This window comes from Falco biarmicus, chromosome 8 (genome assembly GCF_023638135.1).
Source record: "Falco biarmicus isolate bFalBia1 chromosome 8, bFalBia1.pri, whole genome shotgun sequence".
Taxonomy (NCBI): domain Eukaryota; kingdom Metazoa; phylum Chordata; class Aves; order Falconiformes; family Falconidae; genus Falco; species Falco biarmicus.
The window spans coordinates 25,378,025-25,399,607 of NC_079295.1; the positions used below are offsets into that span (position 1 = coordinate 25,378,025).

A 21,583-nucleotide genomic window follows, 5' to 3' on the forward strand; every position below is an offset into this window, starting at 1 on the left:
ATAACTGAATTCATTTTCTTAAGGTCAATTGTCTTCTGTGGATATTAGGGTCTGAATAGTATTGAAAGAGAGCTGGCAGAGGAATTTTCAGCATTTTGTTTTTTGTGCATCCTCAGAACTCAGCGCTACTACAATTTCTTATTTTATTTTTCATTTTTAATCTCAGTGAGAGTATCTGATAACCAATGGGAGCCATATTTCATTAGTTTTCGCTGTCCTAGCAATTAATATCTCAGCAGTTTTACAGTGGCTAGAAATAAACCTTTACCAGCACTCTTCCTGCACTGTTAATTCCCACCGTCCTTTCTCAAAAAAGACCTTCCAGAACTTAAGACATGTTTGTAAATGTATTTTTATTATGTTGCAACAATCAAAATATATATGTACTACTGATTTTTCCCCCAAATATTAAATGACAGTGTAATACATTTTTGCCCACATTGTGTTCTTGAATGCTTTGGAATCTGTAAAGACCCTGACATAAAGAAACTGAAGCAACTGCACAATTAGAGACTGAAAGGTGTTATAGTGCTGCACTTACACTGCAAATGAAGTCAGATGTCTCTGCTTAATCAAATATAGCCTCAACAGTCTCTGTATTGTGAGTATTAGAAACAATAAACAAATATACACAGAAAGCATCACAAACAGTAAATTGGTTATTTAAATACAACTGTATCCAACATAGCAGCTAAACACTGGACAATGTTTGAGGTCATCAGCACATCCACATGCTCTTCTAAATGACGTTTAGGGTCCTGAAATACAAAGGATGCCATGAGAGAAACACCTGAAACACCTCTCTGAAGGATTTAATTCACTTCTGATCTATTTAAGATGACTACAAGTTAAGGAACACAGGCCAGTAATGCTCCTAAATTTTCCATTCTAGCAAGACCTAGCAAATGAGAGAATTTTCATGAATAAGATTTTATGCTTTTTATTTTTATTGTATTTATCACTCAGTTAAGTTAAGGATAGGTTTAGGAAGTAAATTTCTGTCCAGCATCTGAACAGTAACCATGACAGCTGTGAGTTTTAAGGACAACACACAATATGTGGAATTTACTATACATCTCACTAAGGCCAATATTTTAATGTTGGTTTTGGTACATTTCAATTTGTTTTCAGATCTTTGTACAAATGTGTGTTCTAATCCTGTAAAGACTCAAGCATAATCTAAACGTCTTTGAATAGTTGTGTTGACTGCAAGAAAATTAGCATAGTTATACCCATTAAAAAAATGAAAAGAAAAAAAATGCACAACGCTGTGTTCAAATGTTCTGAAAAACTCAGTGTTCTGAAAATACACATCCCCACACACTATTACTCAATTAATATGAGCATTTGCATAGAACGATAAGATTATTTCTGGTTGAAAACCATACTTATGCACTTCTTCAGTTTCAGAATTGAGATTAACTAGTTAAACTCCAAATACTGCAAAATTACCAGGCACATTTAAAAAACACCTCTAAACTTTACTGTAGTATTATTATAGCAGCCTTGTGTGTAAAGAAATAAAAATAAGGAAGACAACAATGTCTGGGAATTTTAACTTCTTAAAAAAAGAATTAGTCAAGATCTAATGAACCCATCTAAATTTACCTAAAATTGTAATAGAAAATCTGTGAGCTGTCCTTAAAGAACTCATTTTCAAAGATCATATAGTTCTCCAATATCCTCGTCTGTTCCTAGCAAATTATGCAACCTAATAATGTAACATCCCTGTCGTAAGCTAAGCAGCTGTTTGTTTACAAAGCTTTTAATGTAAGTTGCATGCAAAATCCACATGGAAATTAACTGAACCATTTTGTAATTTTAAGGAAACTTAATATTTTTATCAGGAAAAATAGGTTTGTTTTTTTCTTTAAGAACTGTATCAAAATAGATTTTTTTTATGTATACGTAATGATTTAAACAACTAGTAATGCTCAAGTTCTGTTTGAGATGACATCAATAACCCTTAAAATACAACCCTACTTACACATTTTATTTCATATATATATTTATGTATGTGTAGGTGTGCATAAAGTCCATTGTTCTGAATGCTACAGAAACACCCGAGTGACTGAACAATAGTGCAGATGTGTTGTGACATAGCTGCTAGAAACTGACACATAAAAGCAATCCAGAATCCTTTGAATTCTTCTACTGCTACTAGCCATACAGTAAATACTGGTTCCTTAAGGACACAATGGACATTTTTAAAGCTGTTTCTTGTTCCCATTGCCCTTCTTGAATTTGAGCACAACCTCTTACAAACTTGCTTTGCTCTCTTCTCACTCACCAAAGCCCATTTCCTCAACCTTTATGTTCAGATCAAACACAGAAATAGTTTTTTGTGGAATCTTCAATAAAGACATCATATCCTGAACATTGCAAAGGAGTGGATGTTTTCAGTTTCAGCGATGGTCCTAAACTGTTTTCCTTCAACAGCAATACAAAGCAATGCAGCTTACTTGCATACGTGTGTATTGGAGGGTAAGCATTGCCAGTGTGTTCATGAACTGAGGATAGGGGTGAGCTGGCTCTTTAGCCATTGTATAAAGAACACTCCTACCTTTTTTCAAGTATTAATGTTCTTTAAAACTCTCCACAGTTTTGGCCTCTCTGACACAGCCTTGGATATCTTTATGCCTCTTCTTGAAAGCAGTTAAAAACAACAACAACACCCAAACAAACAAACAAAAGAACCTGAAAAAGGGAAAACTACGAAATCTTAACACTGCTCCTCAGCATGTAATACAAACATATGTGTAACACGACTTGCAGATATTCTGCTGATTACCTATAGTCAAAAGCCTTGTTCCTTACACAACAATCTTCAACAAAAATAAATTCACTATTGAAGTGTTGAGAATCTCTTGCAGATAGAACTAAAATCACCTACGCACATGTAAAAAAATTAATATTTAGAATGAACGAAGCATATAATTCCACCTCACTCTAATTCATCACACCTCACCTGCTTGCCAACATTTTTTATTGCCAGCTGTTCAGGTGTCATCTTATCTTCTTCTTCAACAGCCTGTGAAAGAAACACAGAAAAGGTCAGTGTTTCAGATTTCATTTACTTTTTCCCCAAGCCACAAGATTCTCAAAATAAAATTCTCTTTATAAAAAAAAAAAAAAATCAAACAGCAACACATTTCAGAAAGTCAAAAGGAAAGGTACTTCAGCTTTTCAGCCGACGTGGTTTTAATTACTAAGTGTTCGTGCAGAAGATCAAGGCAAATACTCATGAATGGTTTTATTTTCTTATATTCACAAAACTGTTTTTAAGCAAAAATCTTAATTGAGCGGTATCAATAAAGATAGTTGAAGACAGCTGAACTAGTAAAGCAGAACCAAAAATAACATTACCTACACTGTTTCAACTGCTGGAGATTTCATCTCAAATTTTTATACTGTTTAAAGTCACTTATATTAATACATTTTAATAATCTTCTGTTGCCTTCAAACACAGTGTTTTATAAAGTAAATCCGCTAACTTAACTAGAGAAGGCAATACTGAATTTTGTTTTTAAGGACTTTAAGAAGTTAAAAAAATTGCACTCATCAAGTATGACTGACATACTTACTACTCACAATGCCTGTTGAGATCTAGTATTTATAAAAAATATTTCTAAGTTTAAGTGCCAGTATTAAAACTGTACAAATAACTTTGATTCTTCTTTCTTACAACACCGATAATAATTTATCTTAAAAGATCACTGAATTGGGCTCTAGAATGCATTCCAAATATTATCTAGCTACTGGAATAATACAGGTAAATAACGTTTTTTCTACTATACTGGTTAAGTAGTCCTTAACTGAAGGAATGAATAATACAATTAACTACGTATTTTGATCTACAGGAATCTTCTATTCTCTTCACGAAGTAAAAATACAAAATTGATGTGATTACTTGCATTTCAAAGCAAAACAACTAATTCAATGCTTTGCCAGACCAAGGTAAAAGTCATGTGGCAAAACCTGAAGACTAACAGGGAACTTTACATAGAAATGATATATAGTTGAGTCTCCACAAGGCCATCAGAGCCACACTTGTGTCTAATTTAACCAAATTCCAAGAAACTCTTCGCTGAAAACCGATTATACAAATCAAATAACCACCCAGGTCCAAAAGAGCTCCTGCAACAATTGTTCTGTTCTTATAGTCTAGGCCTTTACAAGCCATCCTGAATAAAGCTTGTGATAATTAACTTCTTACTTCTGAAATTAAGTAATGGATTTCTTCACTTTATAAACACAGCTACATATCATTACGGAATATAAATACCTTGTTATAATTCTTAGCTAATTCTAACATCTCCTTCACTACTGTTTCATTGAGTTTGCAATGTTCACTGTAGTCCTGCAGTGTCAAACCTTCCATCCAACTCTTCTTATGCAAATTTAGCAACATCTGCAAAACAAAACCTCTTTAGAGCATTTATTGTACAATATATTCATAATACTATGAAGATATCTTTGACATAAAAACAATATAGAATAGCAAGAATGTAATAAAAAAATATTGATCTTAATGATGCTTAAATACAGAAAATACAATAATTGACTATTTTGCTAAAGCAGACCACAGACTTTGCATAACTTTTTAAAGGTCAAACTTCTTGAACCCTAAATATGAAAATGAGGCATGTAAATCAGGGTCATATTTACTTTGACAGGAATATTTAGATTTTTCTTCTGTAATTTTTTCTTTTTGGTGTGGGTTAAGAATGCACAATTGCACTGTAAAGAGAGCTAACAGAAAGGTGAATATTTTAGTTGTCAAGTAAGGAATGGTTGAAGCTTCTGGTCTCTGAAGAAGCTGAAAAATATTTTAATGCTTGGATTTAATGTATGAAGTAGTTACTTAGGCTTCACTGACTACCCTAAACTGTATGCAAGCAGCTGCCGCAGTTGCGATGAAGTGAACTTCAAAAGCAACCAAAGCATGACTTGTGTGGTTGTCCTTGTACAAAGTAAACAGCCCTAAAAACAACGTGATAAAGTGATGCAGAGTTTTGATGGTGATAAACGTGGGGAGTATTAGAAATATCTGAAGTGTTCTTACTTGACATTCTGATGCAATTTTTGAGAGTGAAGGAATAGCTATGAAGACAATTTCCTGATTCTCATGAATAAAGAAAGTATAATTTGTGGATCTTCTGCACACTTGAGGGCCCTTTCAGCAAACAGTTTGAGCTTGCCTTCAATTTGCAAACATTCACTACAGACATCTTTGAGAACCCAGAATTGCTATCACCTGAGGAAAAGTGCCCATTTCATCCCATGCACAGCTTCCAAAGAAACCTGGCTTTGGAACACACAAACCGAGTTGAAAGTTTGTGTCATAATTTGTATTAACAAGATCTTAGTTACTGACAGAAGGAGTTGTAGGCAAACTGCATATGGACATTTTAGCTAGGCTATCTGGATTGTAAAATTACAGTTTGGTGTGATGGGCTCCTCATCTAATACATGAAGCACATACTGTTGTTAGTACAGATGGAGATAACAGATCACCACCACCATGAAGGGGGTTTGAGATACATATGAACCTGCCTTATGAAAGATGTGTGGAGATAGCTGCTGCCTCACAGATGAAAGTTTCCTTAAATTGGTCAAGATTATTCTCCTATTTGCAAAGGCAGTAACATACATATGTAAAACAGTTAAAGAAAATACATACTTGGACCTTCTGAAAAGACTACATTGACCACACTGTTATATTTGAATGGGAACAATAACCTCTGGAGGCTTCACAGACATGTCCTGAGAGAGGTGGTTTATGCTGAATTAGTTACTTTTCTCAGTAACAGTGAAGCCTTGAAAGTCTGATATCATCCTAAAAAGGGTTATGCATTTCACAAATTCTTTTCAATTCCCTGATTTGCATGTACATTCTTCCATTATTCAAAACTGTTCTTTTTAATTGCTTCTTCTAGCCCTCTAGAAGTCAAAATTACCATTTCATCATAAACTTCAACTCTGAGATCAATTTATAATCCTAACAAGGCCATGAACATACAGAGGTAAACTGACAAGACTATGGCTTTTCAAGAATTAACTTCTGTAGGTGATAAATAAGTCTTTTTCTTCTGTTTGTTTTTCCTGGTTGAGACTGTCAAGCTAGAATTCACTTGTAACTGAGGAAGTCTGATACCAAAGAAACTGACAATATTTGTTGTCAGTAACGGAAACAGGATTTTTTCTGTAAATGCAGGACACTGATATTCAGTGAAGTCCTGGGGAGCTCCATTCATACCAACTGGAAGAACCTTCTGTCAAAGTGATATAGCCGATAAAAACTTGAAATTCCTTGGTTATACAATTCCGTTTTGGGAAATGTGGTCTTCTAGCCTCAGGAATTCCATCTTGAGAAAATCTAGTCTAGGTGTATGTCTTTCAGCTTTATCACTGAAAACTTGAAACTTTGCACAAACCTGCTAAGTGCAGAGAACAGCATGAGGACTTTGCATAAAACATGTGGACAAAAATGTTGTCAAACTATTCATCTGAATATTAGAATGTCGGTTTGGAAGGTTTCACCATCATGAGTACACATCTAAGTACTTTCTGGAAGAGAATCTGTCTACTCCAGGAGAGTTACAACAACTACCGAAATTACCAGCAGTTGAAATGAGAATATTCTCACAAATCTTACATAGTTTGTATAGTGGTTTTTTCCCTCTGAACAAAAGCTAAAACAATTACCTTTTGTTCTAGTTCATTCTTCCTGTAGTTGATGGTAATGGAATAGTAATGTCTGTTTAGCCCATGAATTAGTGCCTGTAAAATTCAGGAAAAATTTTGCATAAAAATTACCCACCACTGAAACGAAGAAATATTAGAAAAGAAGAGTTCATTTAAATACAGCCATCTTAAAACATTACTTAAACAAAAGAAAAACACAAAGAAACAAACACACAGAGACTGTAAGTAAGTATCAATTAAATACACCTGTTGCTGTTTCTCTTTCAGTGTTCATTAACTGACAGTTATACTTTCTATTTCTAAACCACAGATGTTCTCACACAGTCACAACTTTCATGGGAAAAAGTGGTAACTGCCTGCAAACATTTGACCGATACATATGCACAAACATATTTCTCTCAAATCCTTCCTCTCTCAATAGATTTGCTTACCACTTCTATTAAAATATAAGGCTTTTTATGTTATTAAAAAAACCAGTGTTGGCTATTTATTTATTTACAACCACTGCTGCCATTCCCAAGTTCATTCTCTAAGGTACAATACAGACAGCAGCTGAAGCAGCGATTAAACATGTCAGATATTGGTTAGACTATGTGCATCAAAGCAACCTTGGATATTAAGCTAATTTTCTTTTTTAAGTTTAAATGGAAAAAAAAAAAGTATTTCTCATTATAATTGCGTCCTTTGCAAATTTGTCCTTAAACTTCTATGTCACAATCTGATCGACTGAGATTAGGTTGACATCTATATGCGTGCATCTTCTCTTTTGCTCATGTGCATTACATTATTTTTGGTTTACATTTATGACTTAAAGGAGAGTTGGATTAATATTTGAGGGGTGTGTGGGGTTAAGAAAAATTCTATGATAAATTCTCATCACAACTAAAATTGTCTATTTTTCAAGTAAAAGTTTACATATGATGTATACATTTGGAAATGAGATATGATAAATCATATATAAAATATGCAGAATTGCTTGTAAATATTTCCTGTTTTAATCATTCCACCTATTTATGTTTAAATATATTCTTTAAAGCTACACAGAATGAATGTGTATTTGTATCTTATACAACTTAATTCCAAAATTATCTGTATGAAAGCTGAAAATGTTCTCATATATACATTTCAAACAGATTTATTCTGCAAATATACACAAAAATAAAAAACTACTTGAATGGTTACATTTACAAGAACCAGCCATTCAAGATAACCATTAATTGTGCCACATTGTAATTAAAATTGTAGAACACAGGTTTTACCATCAATAAAGTAATTTATGGTTGAAACTATTAGCAATAAGTAGCTTCCACTGCCATTTTCTTACCCCACTCAAAATGACTGCAGATCAGGTTGTGGGGTTTGTGTTTAAAGTTGCAGATATTTAGGGAGTTTTCTAAAGCTCCTAAAATTTGACAAATATCTTTGCCTTCCCCCACTATCCTCTCTCTTTCCTTTCCCCTTCCAAAGCCACTCTTTAAAAGAGCAGACAAATCTAAAAGGTAAACAACCATTTCACTTCAAACCTGAACAGTAATTGCAATTTAGCCACTGCAACAGGTTAAATTGAAACCCATAAAACAATTTAAAAGCAAAACTTGTTCTCTGTGCATTTTGTTCCCACAAGCTTTACAAATTAGATGCACAAAGAGCAAATAAAAAAAAGCTGTTGATAAGGGAACACAAGAAAAATCACCAAAAAAGGAATGAAGTCAAGCCACATACTACTATTATTCCTGAGATTTTAAGGAATGTCTTAAAGTTCTGCTTCTAGCCCAGCTGAAACCAATTATTAAGTTTGTTGCTAGCCTCAACTGGGTCAGAATTTTATTCACAAGCTTAGAATAAAAGCAAAACAATGCTGCAAGAGCCCTTTCAGTTTTAAGAACAGAGCATAATTTTAAACTATGATTTTTAGCTTAACAGCGACATTTGCAACAACTCACTGCCAGCTTGCAAAAAACTAACACAAACAAAAAATACCCACTCTAACATCAGAAACCCAAACCTCCCATGGCCAAAACATGCCATGCTGTAGACCGTGATCTTAAAATAATGAAGTTGAACAATACTACAGAGGTTTACAAGGGAGGTCATTACAAATAGTCCAGAAAAGCTCTGTTAGAAAAGCCCTGAAACATGCAAGTATTGGCTTGCCTATATATCCAATCAAGAGTATTAGCTGCTTATTTCATATTCCCTTGTTACAGCCTCCAGTTTTTACTGATTCAAAAAATCAAAAGTAAACCACAACAACCTCCTGAAGCAGACCCTCTTTAATTGCCAGATTTCTTTGGCTAGCATTTTTATCACTAGTAAAGGGTTTCAATGCATTAGTAATAAAAAACAACTGATCTTTTGAAAGATAGGGGTAGGGTGATCCAGTGACTCGCAAAGGACAGCTCTCTTACAGCAGAAGTTTAGCCCTTATTTCAGTTCTACTATGACTAGCATACAGTCTTTTTCTTGGATGTTTATCTAGAAAATACTACTTTTATTGTTCAAGAAATGGATCAAAAGAGCAGGAATCAGGCTTCACAGTTTCAAGTACACATGCCTTTTAGAATACATAGTAAGGGAAAAAAGTTTTCTGGAGAGAAAAAGGAAAAAACATTGAGGCAGAAGAATGACACAGATAAAAGCACTAATTACTCCAGAGGATACTTGTTTCAGGACAGAAGCTGTTTCTCAAAATAAAGGTTTGCTTCATCAAAGACCAACATTTTTGCTTTACTAGCACAAGTCAGCTTCAGAGATCAAACTGAACCCTTTGTTTCACAAATGCTTGCACAGAAATGTAAGACAACATACTCAAAAGAAACATTACAGTTGAAGCCAATGAAACATTTATCCATCGACTTTCCTACTCCACCATTTTATTCAGCAAATTACAGCATTATATAAAAATCAGAGATCAGTTATTTGAGACAGAATACAAGGTTAAATCTAGATTACATATTAAGCAAGAACTCACATAAGCATATAGTAGAAAGTCAAGATTATTAATAAAGATGGAACTTTTTCCATAATTTGCTTCAAAACAATTTATCTTTAGGAAAGGAGATATGTTAATAAGCAGCGTTTTTTTAATTGCAGTACTGATAACAGTACCTATCTTGCATCACATACTATGCCATCAATTGTCACTTTAAGTCTGTATTTCCATAAATCTGTACTTTAACCTTTGCGGTATATATTATACATGCATTCACACTTAGGTAGCTAATTTAGGGCTCAGTTTTAAACCCTTCACATATCTAACTCATTGATGAATCACATCAATTATAAATGCATACAGAAGCATGCTACAGAGAGAACAATAAACAATTTGTAGCTTACTGTGTTTAGGTACCTTTCCCAAAATTGCAATTGGGGATTGCAAAACCTTGCCATTTACAGGACTATCAACACTGGGTTTACCTGGATAGACGGCTTGTTTAAGTGACCCAGATTTGAAGTTGTTTGTCTTGGTTCGTGTCCCAAGACCATCATATTAGCATTGATCAATCTGAAGGCATCAATAACAACCTGTAAAAACAAGATGTCAAGTCAATTCTTTTTAGAAAATGCAACTAATACCACCAAGCAACAGCGGACAAGGCACAATCAAGTCTCATCTGGTTTTGGCCTTTATCCAGAAAATCATTTAATTATAATATTAATAAAAAAAAGCCTCCTGCTGGCTATGCTATCAGCTCACTACACTACCTTGTATTGTAAGGTGACACCAATTACTACCTTTTCTATGGAGCTCTAAGTTTTATATACATGATATCATCATATAACATTTTTTATGTACGCTTACCCTCAGCTTCAAAGGTATGCATATGTTTGTCACCTAAATCTTATCCCATCAAAATGAATGACAGAGAGAGACTAAAACTGAAAGTGAGCACAAGCTAAGGGACCAAGACTAAAGCCCAGTCCTGTCACATCAATTATACTACCACAATACTTGAAATGACAACAAAATTATAGCCAGCAAGGAACTTGCCCCATGTATTCCCTTCTAGTCAGATGCTTTTTGCTTCTTGTGACTACGAAAGGGTCTATAAACTGTCTGATGGATTAAAAAGTCCTTGTCAGTGTCATGCTCAAGAGTAAAAAATAGAGTAAAAGAAAACCAAGGTCATTTATGATTTAAAGGTACACGGTAGGTAGTATTCAGTGCTATTTCATTGCAAATAAAGTAAAAGAGTCACCGATTTTTAGTCTTTCCTGTGCTAAATTTCTCTACGAAAATGTTTGGAAATAAGATTTCACGACCTCATACAAACCTGTGTCGTCCCGTCCCGTTCCCCCCCCCCCGCCCCCATCCAACACCTATATGAGGTGAAGCAGAATGGAGAACATACCAACACCACGCTCAAACTCACTCTTACTGGGTACTCACCATTACAGAGTCATAACTGCAAGACAAGATTTCTCGTTTAGGCCCCAGTCTTTTACTTGGACCAGTGGACATACAGCCCGTGCATCCACAGAAGCAGAGCCAGGCATACTTTGCAGGCAGCTTGTCTGCATATGTTTGAAGTTATTCTATTTTATTAAACTAAATGGTTTAAATGTCCTTTTAACAGCTTTTCTAGTAATTTTTATTCTCTTCCTCTCCACACTACGGATTGCACAACAACAAATGCATTTATATGGCTTGTTTGGTATTTTGAGGAATCAGATCCGAACCAAATCTTTTATGTTGAACAACCAAGGAATCAACCACTGTCACAGAAAGGCTGAAGAGAAAGCAACATCCCAGTCTCCCACCTCGTTCTAGCATTTTCCTCTCCATTTACACAAATAATTAAATATATATGCAATTTCTTAGGAGTACAATATGAACATAGTGGTCATTCCTGTGGACATAAAATTAACTTGAAAGTACTTATAACAAAAAAAAAAACAAGCCAAGTGTAAACTGAAAAAGCCTAGTAACTTATCACCTGTTGTATTTACTATTGAGACCCAACTATTTCAGTCGTGTTGAGTGACTCTGTGCCACTACGGGCCATTACCTGGACTCTCGGTTGACTGGCCAGACCCATCTACATAAGTTATGTCTTAAAACTGCGTGCAGAAAATGTTAAAAAACCCACTTCTTTATTAAAAATGCTAGGTTGTGACTCAAAGTGAGTTAGTTAACAGTGACAATTTTTTCTGAACAATAATAGGAACAAAACACAATTCAGACTTAATATGCAGAAACATGCCATCTGATACTAATGCTATAAAAAAAGGAACTGCATGTAAAAAACCTTAATTCTGAAAAAGATCGGGAATAGTTTGTATATATCCATACATTCTTTGTGGTAACATACAAAATTACTGTATTTTTTTCCTTTTTTATCACTATCAGATTTCTCCCCATCTCAAAACACTTGTGACAAGTTTTTTTATGTATCTCTCTGCATTCCATTTTAACCAGATGCTCTGATTTATGAACACCTGGAAATGCCTGACCATAACAAACAGGCAGTATAAATTAAAAAGTCAAGCAAAGCAAAAGAATTAGACAGCACAGGCTCTCCAGATACTAGCTAGGTAAGGAGAAAAAAAATCCCAAGCAAATACAAATTTATCCGGAGGAGCAAGAAACATGAACTTGGCAGTAACTATAATCACAAGGAGCTGCTTTATAACGAACAGCCATGCTTCCAGATTCAAGTTTAAGTCAGAACTTTGCTATACAATGTTGAGCTTATCCAAATACAAATGGCAGTCCAGCATGTATTTGTTTTAGGACTTGAGTAATGTAAAATAAGAAGAAAACCCACAATAAAAAAACAATTAAACTTGGTTTTGATAATAAATTCAACATTTCAGTTGGTATTCTCAAGGTTATGTTTGGATAAATTTCACATTAAAATTTATCCATTGAGAACTAGCTGCTAAAATATTTCTGAGTGATACTGAGTATTACTCTACCATCTTAATTCTGACCAGAAGTTAATTTTCTTTACGTTTCAGGATTTCCTTCACTTTACCTGTGCAGGAAAGGAATGTCTTCTCTATCTGTTCTCCTGAAGGAATGAAATGCAAGTATTTCCTAAATGGAACAAATACCAATCTAATAGAAAGTGGTATGAAATATTAAGTTCACAAATATTATGCTTTTAAAAGGAATAAAATTGCAATTTCTACAATCTCAGAGAGGTACAAAAAGTATGCGTGTGCATATTTCTCATCTCAGTTGCACTGTGACGACGAATGGTAACTAAATACTTTAACTACACTAAGATTAAAGGAATTTACTGCCATCACTATAGCAACCATCTTAAAGAAACTAACATACTCAACAACCTGGAGGCTAAATTTAGATCTAATACGCAATAAAAACATAAATACAACAATAAATCCTACATATTCATTTCTATGAAATATAATTGCTTTTTTCACACCGAGCACAAATCAGTCCCTCCTTTAGAGGATTATATCAAAATAAATAGACTCATTAATGTCCAGTGTACTAATGAGCAATGGGTGAAGTAGGTGTTAATTATGCCACAGTAAGATTCAATAAAAAGCCCTGGTGAGCACTTGGAGGTGTGTACAAGCTGAAGTCTCCTCTCTACGTTTGTGTATTTTGAAGTACAGCATGATGCAATCAGATGACAGCAACATGGTCACCCCGTATTCTATGACAGAAACTTTAGACACAGCATTTTGAACAAAGAACCTCTAAAGATTAATTAAAAGCAGCACAAAACCCCACACTCAGTTACTTAGATTTTTGTTGTAAGCATTCAGTATTTCTCATCCCAGAATTTTAAGCTTTCATTGTACTTAAATTACCTAATGCAGTATGCACTGGTTTAGCAAAAACTAGTTTCCAAGCTTCCTGCTAAATTCTCTTTCTGTAAAGACATAAAAAAGTTAAAACAGAAGTCGATGCATTGGCCTATTTTCCAGAAATACAAAGGCAGAATATTTTTTTTGACTGCACTTCCATAGTGCAACTCTTTAACCACTCTGACCATTTAATTTTTCCCAGTATAAGTGTCTTCAGACTTCTCAGAGGTCATTTCAACAGCAGACAGCTTATAACAAAACCATTAGCAGTTTGGCTAGCTTAAGGAAACCTCTTACTTTCCTTTTTTGTTTATTATCACTGCATGAATCTGCAGCATATGAGAGTTTATAATTTCTCAGGCTTGTTAAATTCATGTTAAAGGTCTGTTTTCTTGTTGAATAAATTTTGTTCATATAATGCTGCCTATTTCATATACTGAGTCTTTAATAGCACCTTTGGTCTATGCGCAACTCACAGATCAAAACAGAGGACTAAAATAGGGGTTGATGATGCTATTTACATGTGTGATTCCTGCTGTCTTCTTGTTAGTAGCTTTAATATAATAGAAGACCTTGTCTGTTTTGTAATTAACACATCTTTACTGGAGAGATATTTGGAAGTGATTGCTGTGAATATACTGGTTAGTAAAATAAACACAATCACACACCACTTTCTGTTATCAGACAAATTTGTGAATTGTACACATTATACTCCAGATCAACAAACTGTGATATAACAGCCAAGTAGAAGACACATTTATATAACCCTTTATTTTTCTGAAAATATGTATTCAATCTGACCTTGCAAATATAATTAGCTTGTGGGATGTGTGGATTTCAGTACCATGGATGCTTTACTAATTGCAGCTCTTGGAAATAGATACTAAATATTTGGAAGCTGCCAATACAAAATAAAAACTGCATCTTTTTGTACATCTGTCTTAGCTTCAAAAAGCATAATAATCTTAAAAACAATAACTATACAGCATTTTTAAAGCATTTTCCTGGGGTCAACAACCCACAGTTGAGCCTGCATAATGTATCTCTAGAAACAAAATTTACAATTATCTTCAGTGTGCTTAATACATTTGAGAAAAGCTATAATTAATATGATTCATAGTAATTCACAATCTGAGAGAAGCACTGGACTCCTCAATTGCTAACTACATAAAAATCGGGCCTTTCATAATCTGCATAGTTAGTAAAAATAATGGCTTGATGAAAATGTAGGATCCTTAGTAGCCAGACTTATTTTAGCTTCTTCTGAGAGTGTGAATGCCATTGTATCTTTTACCACTTTTTCTAACACAATCTTTGTAACTCTGTGGGTATTTTTTACAAAAACATCAACAAAAAAATTAAGAGAATGTCCAGGATACTTTACACACTTTATTCTTAAATCCTTCCAATATTAAATCTATAAGCAATACTGAAAGAAACAGTTCTGTTTTGCAAAACCCACTATATTTTAATGGTAAACTTCAGTTAGAAATAACTCAGCCTTTTTTGTTTAAATTAAAAACATTTGTAACATCAATATTTTTTCCAGTGAAGAATCTATGGCATACGGTGACTATCTTTAAAAATGTATTGTGTCCTTGGAATTCAAATAGTGATGTATTGTTTATGCCATATGTTTATGAACAAACATACCAGTGCTTAAAGACAACTCTGTGAAGGATATAATGTGGTTATGCCAGGTGTGGAAAAAGAAGTAATGTCCCATCTAAAATCTCTTTTATCACCTGCAACTGACCTGTTATCAACTGCTTAGTTTGTTTCTAGATGCTTTAAAAATGAAATGGAACATGTGACCCGAGAAGTGCAGCTCAGGTTTATGACCATTTCGTTATTTATGCTGCCATGCACGGTTAGACAACTACAAGTGAAGAACATCTTCTGTCCCCTGCAAGCCCACAACATAAAAAATTCAAAGAAATCTTACTTTTTATGCCATTTCCAATGAAAAGCACTAAGAACTGAAACTGACTCATGCCAAATGCATATCACTGAATTGCCGTGATTGTGAGTTTGAAGTTTGCAACATGGAAATTATTTATAAAATGTCAATTTTAGCTCTAGAAAATATATTCCTAGGAGTATGTGCATTTTCCTTCTCTATCCTTAGAGAATTGCTTACTTGCGGTCAAATCCACAGTACAACTTGAATATCCATACTGGGAGGGGAGAGAACTACAGCATAATACATTTATTTTGACAAGTGAGGGCACGCATCCATAACTCCCAAATAGCAAACCCACAAGTTTTAAAGCTATATGCCTTAATGAAGATAAATGGACTATTCTACATCTACCATGGAAAAAAGGAAATTAAACATTTAATACTTTTCAACAAAAAGTCTTTTTGGAACTTTTGTTATTTAAGGGAAGGGCATGAACTGAAGTAACCTATGTAAATGGTTTAGTACATAAACATACATCACTTAAATCAGCGCAAGTTCAAAAGACGTTGCATAACAAATTTGAGAAGCCAGCATTAACAGATTTGTCATCCCATTTAAAAAAAAGTAAAATACACAAATTATGTTATTCTGAATATATGCAACTACTCTAAAAAATGCTGGGTTTTAAACAAAACAGTGATATACTGGCAATAATAGAACAGTTCAATAAACTGTAGTTTATGTCTAGGTTTAGAAAAACACATCCTGAACTAAAAACACAGAGTAACCTACACGGTAGTGCAGATGCAATAATCTCTTACAAATATGATTCTTCAGGAAAAAGTACATCAATCTTTATTGAATCAACAGTAATCAAGCCCACCACAAACACATCTACTTTCTTATTCTCCAAATCAGGCTTCTATCAAAACTCAGTTCTTGCCCAGATCAAATTAGGGGGTTTTTCGTCTTTGACATGCAGGTTACTGCACCAAACGCTCTGTTCAGTCAATGTTAAGAAATACCACAGTACTGTAAGAGTATCGGAATGTACTAGACATTATACAAAATGTACACAAATGTACCCTTGAATTTCAAACAGAATTACACATTGTGAAGTTATCTCCTGTATTTTAGAATTTTTCCCATTACAATAGAAAAGTGTTAGCAAGGCCAGTTCTAACAATGAAAGTTGTTCCTGGTATAAAAGATCCTGACATAAAATTGTAGGTATCACATGTTTTAAACCACATTTTCTTGTAAAATATTATCTTCCTAACAGTTCACAATGAAAACACCTGTCTCCAAAGCAGCAGTGACAATATAGCCAATTTACTGTTTTGTTTAGTTGTTTTTAATTAATACTTTCAAGCTGTACCCTAACGACAGTTGAATTCACTTGTATCTAGAGAAGATTTATTAAGGTAAAGGTTATTAAGACAAATACATGAAGCAGGGAGGGGGAGCTGGGTATATAAAGAACATCTTGTTAGATAGCTCCAATCTACTTAAAGTTCTCACAAACTTAATTCTTAATGGGGCTAATTTAGATTTCAAATTTCAGGCATTACAGTAGCGTCTCCACACATCTCATTTAAAAGGATTGCTTTTTTTCTGCCTTCTTAAAAAACAGTCACCATCTCCTAAATCCTGTGGTTGATTCAAACAAACAAGCAAAAAGGACAGCTTCAAAGGAAAAATAATACCACTCTGACAAAAGAGTGGAGGTCTGAAAACATGCAATCTTTCAGAAAACTAGTGTAAGACTTATGTTCATCTCAAGAAAATTTTTGAGGCTAGATGGTAATTCCAACATTCAGAAGGGTAACTGTTAAATCTCTGTCTGCTTTTGGCTTCACTCTTTTAAACTATCACGTAATTACCAAGTCATAAACCCATCCACATCCACATTTGTCTTGATAAGTTGGAAAGATTTGCAATACAAAAACTGTCTCAGAAAAGGAGTTCAGCTGTCTTTCTCCACGTAAGTCACTAGACTCAGTGTATGTATAGAAAATTTAATCTAAATTAGAATGCAGAAGCAGCAGATGAGATCAAAACTATTTGCAAATCACTATTCTCATGATCAGCACTCAACAAAATGCCATCTATTTCTCTGAAGAGTTAAAACCTGAAATCAGGTATTAACAAAACCATATTACTCATATAAATATCTAATTACACACAGGTTGTCACCAAGATTTAGAATACCAGCAGGCAAAAAAAAAAAAGAGGAAGAGGAGTGTTTTATGGAAGAGGTCACCAGAACAGGTCATCCAGCAAATGAAAAACAAAGCTCTGTTCAACTATATGATCCATTAATTTTGCAGTATCATATTGTCCTATGCCTACATACATTTTGTCCATTATGAAAAATGGACAAAATCTCATTAGCAAAATAAGAATTAAAAACATGCTGGAATACTACAAAATTACAAAGTATAGTATTTGAGCCACCACACTTTAATGACAGGTGTAGAATGCTTTATCATTCTAAATAGAAATGTGAACATTTAAAAATAACTATTTTTCTTTGTTAACAGCTCAAAAGGACTTTGAGACTTTCACCTTGCTCAGGATGACCTTGGCTTTGGACAGACACAACCCTGCTATATAACTTCAGCAGCAACTCAGCTCAGCTCTCTATTTGTACAAGGAGGATAATACCAGCATCTTTCTCTCTCTCTGTCTCCAGATAATAGCTATTTTAGGACAAATAGTATTTACCCCAGCCCACCCACCCCCAAACATACAGTATAACTCAGGGGTCCTCAAACTACAGCCCACAGGCCGGATACGGCCCCCCAGGGTCCTCAATCCGTCCCCCGGTATTCACAGAACCCCCCACTGGGGGTTGCGGGGGGAAACCGAGCAGCCGCAGATGACTGCCTGCCACTGCATCTGTGTGCCGGCCCCCTGTTTAAAAAGTTTGAGGCCGCCTGGTATAACTGCTTCTCTTTGGGACTTCTAAGAACATGATTAAGATTTTTTTCCCCACACTTTAAAAACGAGTAAAAGAACAAATGATAAAGTTCACCACATTTGTTACTTCTTTTAGAATAAAATTCTAAAGATTTCATAAATCGAACACAAGAAAGCAATTTACGACTTCCACTGAAAAGAAACTGCTTGAACAAAATGGTTTTAGACTACAAGCCCTCATTCTGGCTACTCTTTGAAGTATCAAACCTTCCAATTCCAGAAAAGGTTACTTGGACCACAGAACAAAGTTCTTCAATGATGTATGTGGCAGGAGTAATTAAATGAAATGGGGAGCTGCTGACTGTACACAAGAGGAAAAAAATAACCGTCAACCAACCGGCAAGAATAATAAAGTATTGGAACAGGAATGCCCATGAGGTTGTTGCATCTCAAGACTCAAGTGGACAAAACCCTAAGCAAGCTGGTCTGAACCCAATGCTGACGCTGTGCTCTGCACACAGTTGAACTAGGCGATCTCCTGAGGCCATTTACAACTGGAATTTTTTTGACTTACCTGGCTACTCGAATGAACATGTTTTTTTCCTCCTTGTACTCTTTGAATCAGATTAAGATAAGAATATAATACCATAGCAAAAACCTCCTTCATGAAGGTGGCGGGATATGGTTTAAGCACAAGATTAGGATGCATATCGTATTTGTTTTTATCTGTCAGGAAGTGATTAACATGCAAAGTAGAATTTATAAAAAGTTATTGCAAAGACAAGTCTTTTTCTCAGCAAACAATGAAAACAAAAGATTTTTGTCATAAACCAACAGATCTTCCTACAAATACTTCTGACAGTGCCATGCTAGGAAGAATTATGATATAACAACATGAAATTTTGCTGTGTGAATGAATAAGAGATTTTGCTACATATCCTACTAAACACCACAGGCACCAACAAACTTCTAAGATGTACAAAATGGACTTCTGACAATTTTGGATATTTTACTGATCCTTATTATATATATCCAATTATTAATCAAGGGAAACCAATGAACTGCCTCAGAAACACCATTTTAAATGGTGAATTTATTATAATAAAAATTTAAAGTTTAGAACAAGTCAAAAAGGAAAACAGCATTTTTTCCTTGATTTAATATATACGAGTGCAACACAGCAAGTTAATGCTTGTGAAGTTAAAGATACTATGTTACAATGGGTTTAGTGTAGTTATCTTTTCCTTAAGAGGTGAGGAACAGCTGCTAAGTTAAGGTCCAAAAAAAATTTTATTTTTAACATTTGGCAAAGGTATACAGTTCTCTGTGGAGCCATTTCAAAATATATGTTGGAAATAAATATGAAATGTCAATATTTAGCTTTATTCCAGATCTTTAATGAAATTACTGCTTCCGTGGACTAGTCTAAATGTATATTACAACTCCCATTGCACAGACTGGAAAACTGGAGGGGGTAAAAGAAAGGTTTATTACTAAGTAATAAACTTACAAGATGAAGCAACAACTAGCCAAGTTGCTCCACTGGCCATATTTCAGCATGTTTACTTTGACTTCATTCACAGAAAAGCCAAAACAAAACCTTTTCTCTCTGGGTTCTGATAACATTAACCTTCAGTTAAAATTCACTGATCTGTTGGGGGGTTTGTTTTACAGGCAGCCAGAACATTATGAGCCTAAAAATCGCTATATACGGTACAGAGTCATGAGAAAGCATACGGCATGTGCAAGAATATGTATGTAAAGTAATAAGATCAGTATTTAGAATTACTTGTCCTTCATGTGCCCTACTATATTTATAATATCCCAGTCCTAAAATGGTCGTTAAAGCAGTTGGCATTTAATCCACAGATCTATATGAGAGTTTTATTTTAAATAAGGATTTTATATGGCTTTTTATTTTTCCTCATTGGCTTTAAGAAGACATTATTATTTTTTTTAAACTGGTGAGAATTATATGTGTTCTTATCTTTAAATCGCAATTATACTTCCCCATTCAATTAGGTGTTTGGAACATGTGTATCCAGATGAGGCCAGCTAACAAAGAAGTTAACAAGTTTTTGCTTACTACCAGTGACAGGGCAAAGTGCTTTTTAATGCTTTAGCTAGCCCAGGTGAACCTAAGCCTCCTCATCAGGATTCATTTCAACTTCCTGACACAAGAAAATAACCTCTGCCCCAGTTGTTCTTCACTAGCACAACCATGACTGCTTCACCGCCTATAAGCCACAGCAATTTGTATGGGCACAGACCCACCCTGAGGCAGGTTGAAAATTAGCTAATGTGTTATTTTGGACTTTGTTGTTAAATACATCTAATCTCAGTCTAAACACACCACATTAAAATCTTCTATGCCACATGTTCACTACAATTTTTTGCCAGACAGTTATGCTAGTAAAAAGGTATAATGCATAATGATCTTGGACGCACATTACTACATACACAAGCAGAAGCCCACCAGTACACTGGCTGTTACATCAGCAAAATTACCTCTACAAGTAGTTCTTTTGCTGGTGCTGAGAAAAAGCAAGCTCCCTGAAACAGGCTAAGCTTAAGCTGTCTAACATAGGAAGAGGCACTGGACACCATACTAAGGCAGCCATGCACGTGAAGCAGTCAAAGCTCACCTAAGAAATCCCCCTGAGCTCTAATACGTCTGTTCTCAGTTCATCTAAAATCAAAATGCCTTTTAATACAAGTGATCTTGCCAACCAGGATCATAACAATCACACACATTCCATAGCCCAATCTCATCCTCAAAGACAATAACTTAATTAGAAGTGGAATTCAGAATTCGGGGGATTCTTTCTATTTCTAAGCTTTTAAGAATGCACTTGCCAGAAACATGACAGATGTAAACTTTTTTTTAATGTGAAACTTGAGAATGTAATTTAATCTGACTGTAGCAGCTAGACATGTATGAAAAACAAACATTACAAGACTTCCAGTGATCTCAAGTACTGGCAGCAATGCCATAAGAAGAGCTGTAATTGACAAATGTTTAGATGGACAAAAATTTATTCACATTCAAAATAAATATGCCAAAGATTATTTTCTTGAAGAGAACAAAGACCCTCAAAGATGACATCTGTGTCAAACAACAGCCGCAAAAATAATATTTTTTTTTTAAAAAAAAAAAGGCACTTAGTGAGCAAGCATGGTATAACAGTAGTGTAATTTACTGGGAGGCTTTTCTCCTTAACAGATTTAATTGCTAGTGAGGTCTCTGTTAATTACTAGTATAGCCTA

At 34.6% G+C, this 21,583-nt stretch overlaps 1 protein-coding gene and 1 long non-coding RNA gene across 3 annotated transcripts in view; both read right to left on the reverse strand.

Moving 5' to 3' along the window:
- Positions 1-336: 336 nt before the first annotated feature.
- PSMD14 (proteasome 26S subunit, non-ATPase 14) overlaps positions 337-21,583 on the reverse strand; it is a 48,977-nt gene continuing 27,730 nt past the window's right edge. For both annotated transcript variants that reach the window (XM_056348515.1, XM_056348516.1), the window contains 5 exons: positions 10,126-10,233; positions 6,709-6,783; positions 4,286-4,411; positions 2,969-3,031; positions 337-758 (listed from right to left, as the gene is read on the reverse strand). In XM_056348515.1, coding sequence (XP_056204490.1) covers positions 660-758; positions 2,969-3,031; positions 4,286-4,411; positions 6,709-6,783; positions 10,126-10,233 — 471 coding nt within the window. In that variant the 3' untranslated portion in view covers positions 337-659. The remainder of the gene's footprint in view (positions 759-2,968; positions 3,032-4,285; positions 4,412-6,708; positions 6,784-10,125; positions 10,234-21,583) is intronic.
- Positions 2,009-2,962, reverse strand: LOC130153560 (uncharacterized). The gene is made up of 2 exons (XR_008823457.1): positions 2,792-2,962; positions 2,009-2,697 (listed from the first exon to the last, which is right to left on the reverse strand). It is a non-coding gene; the product is annotated as an uncharacterized LOC130153560 (long non-coding RNA).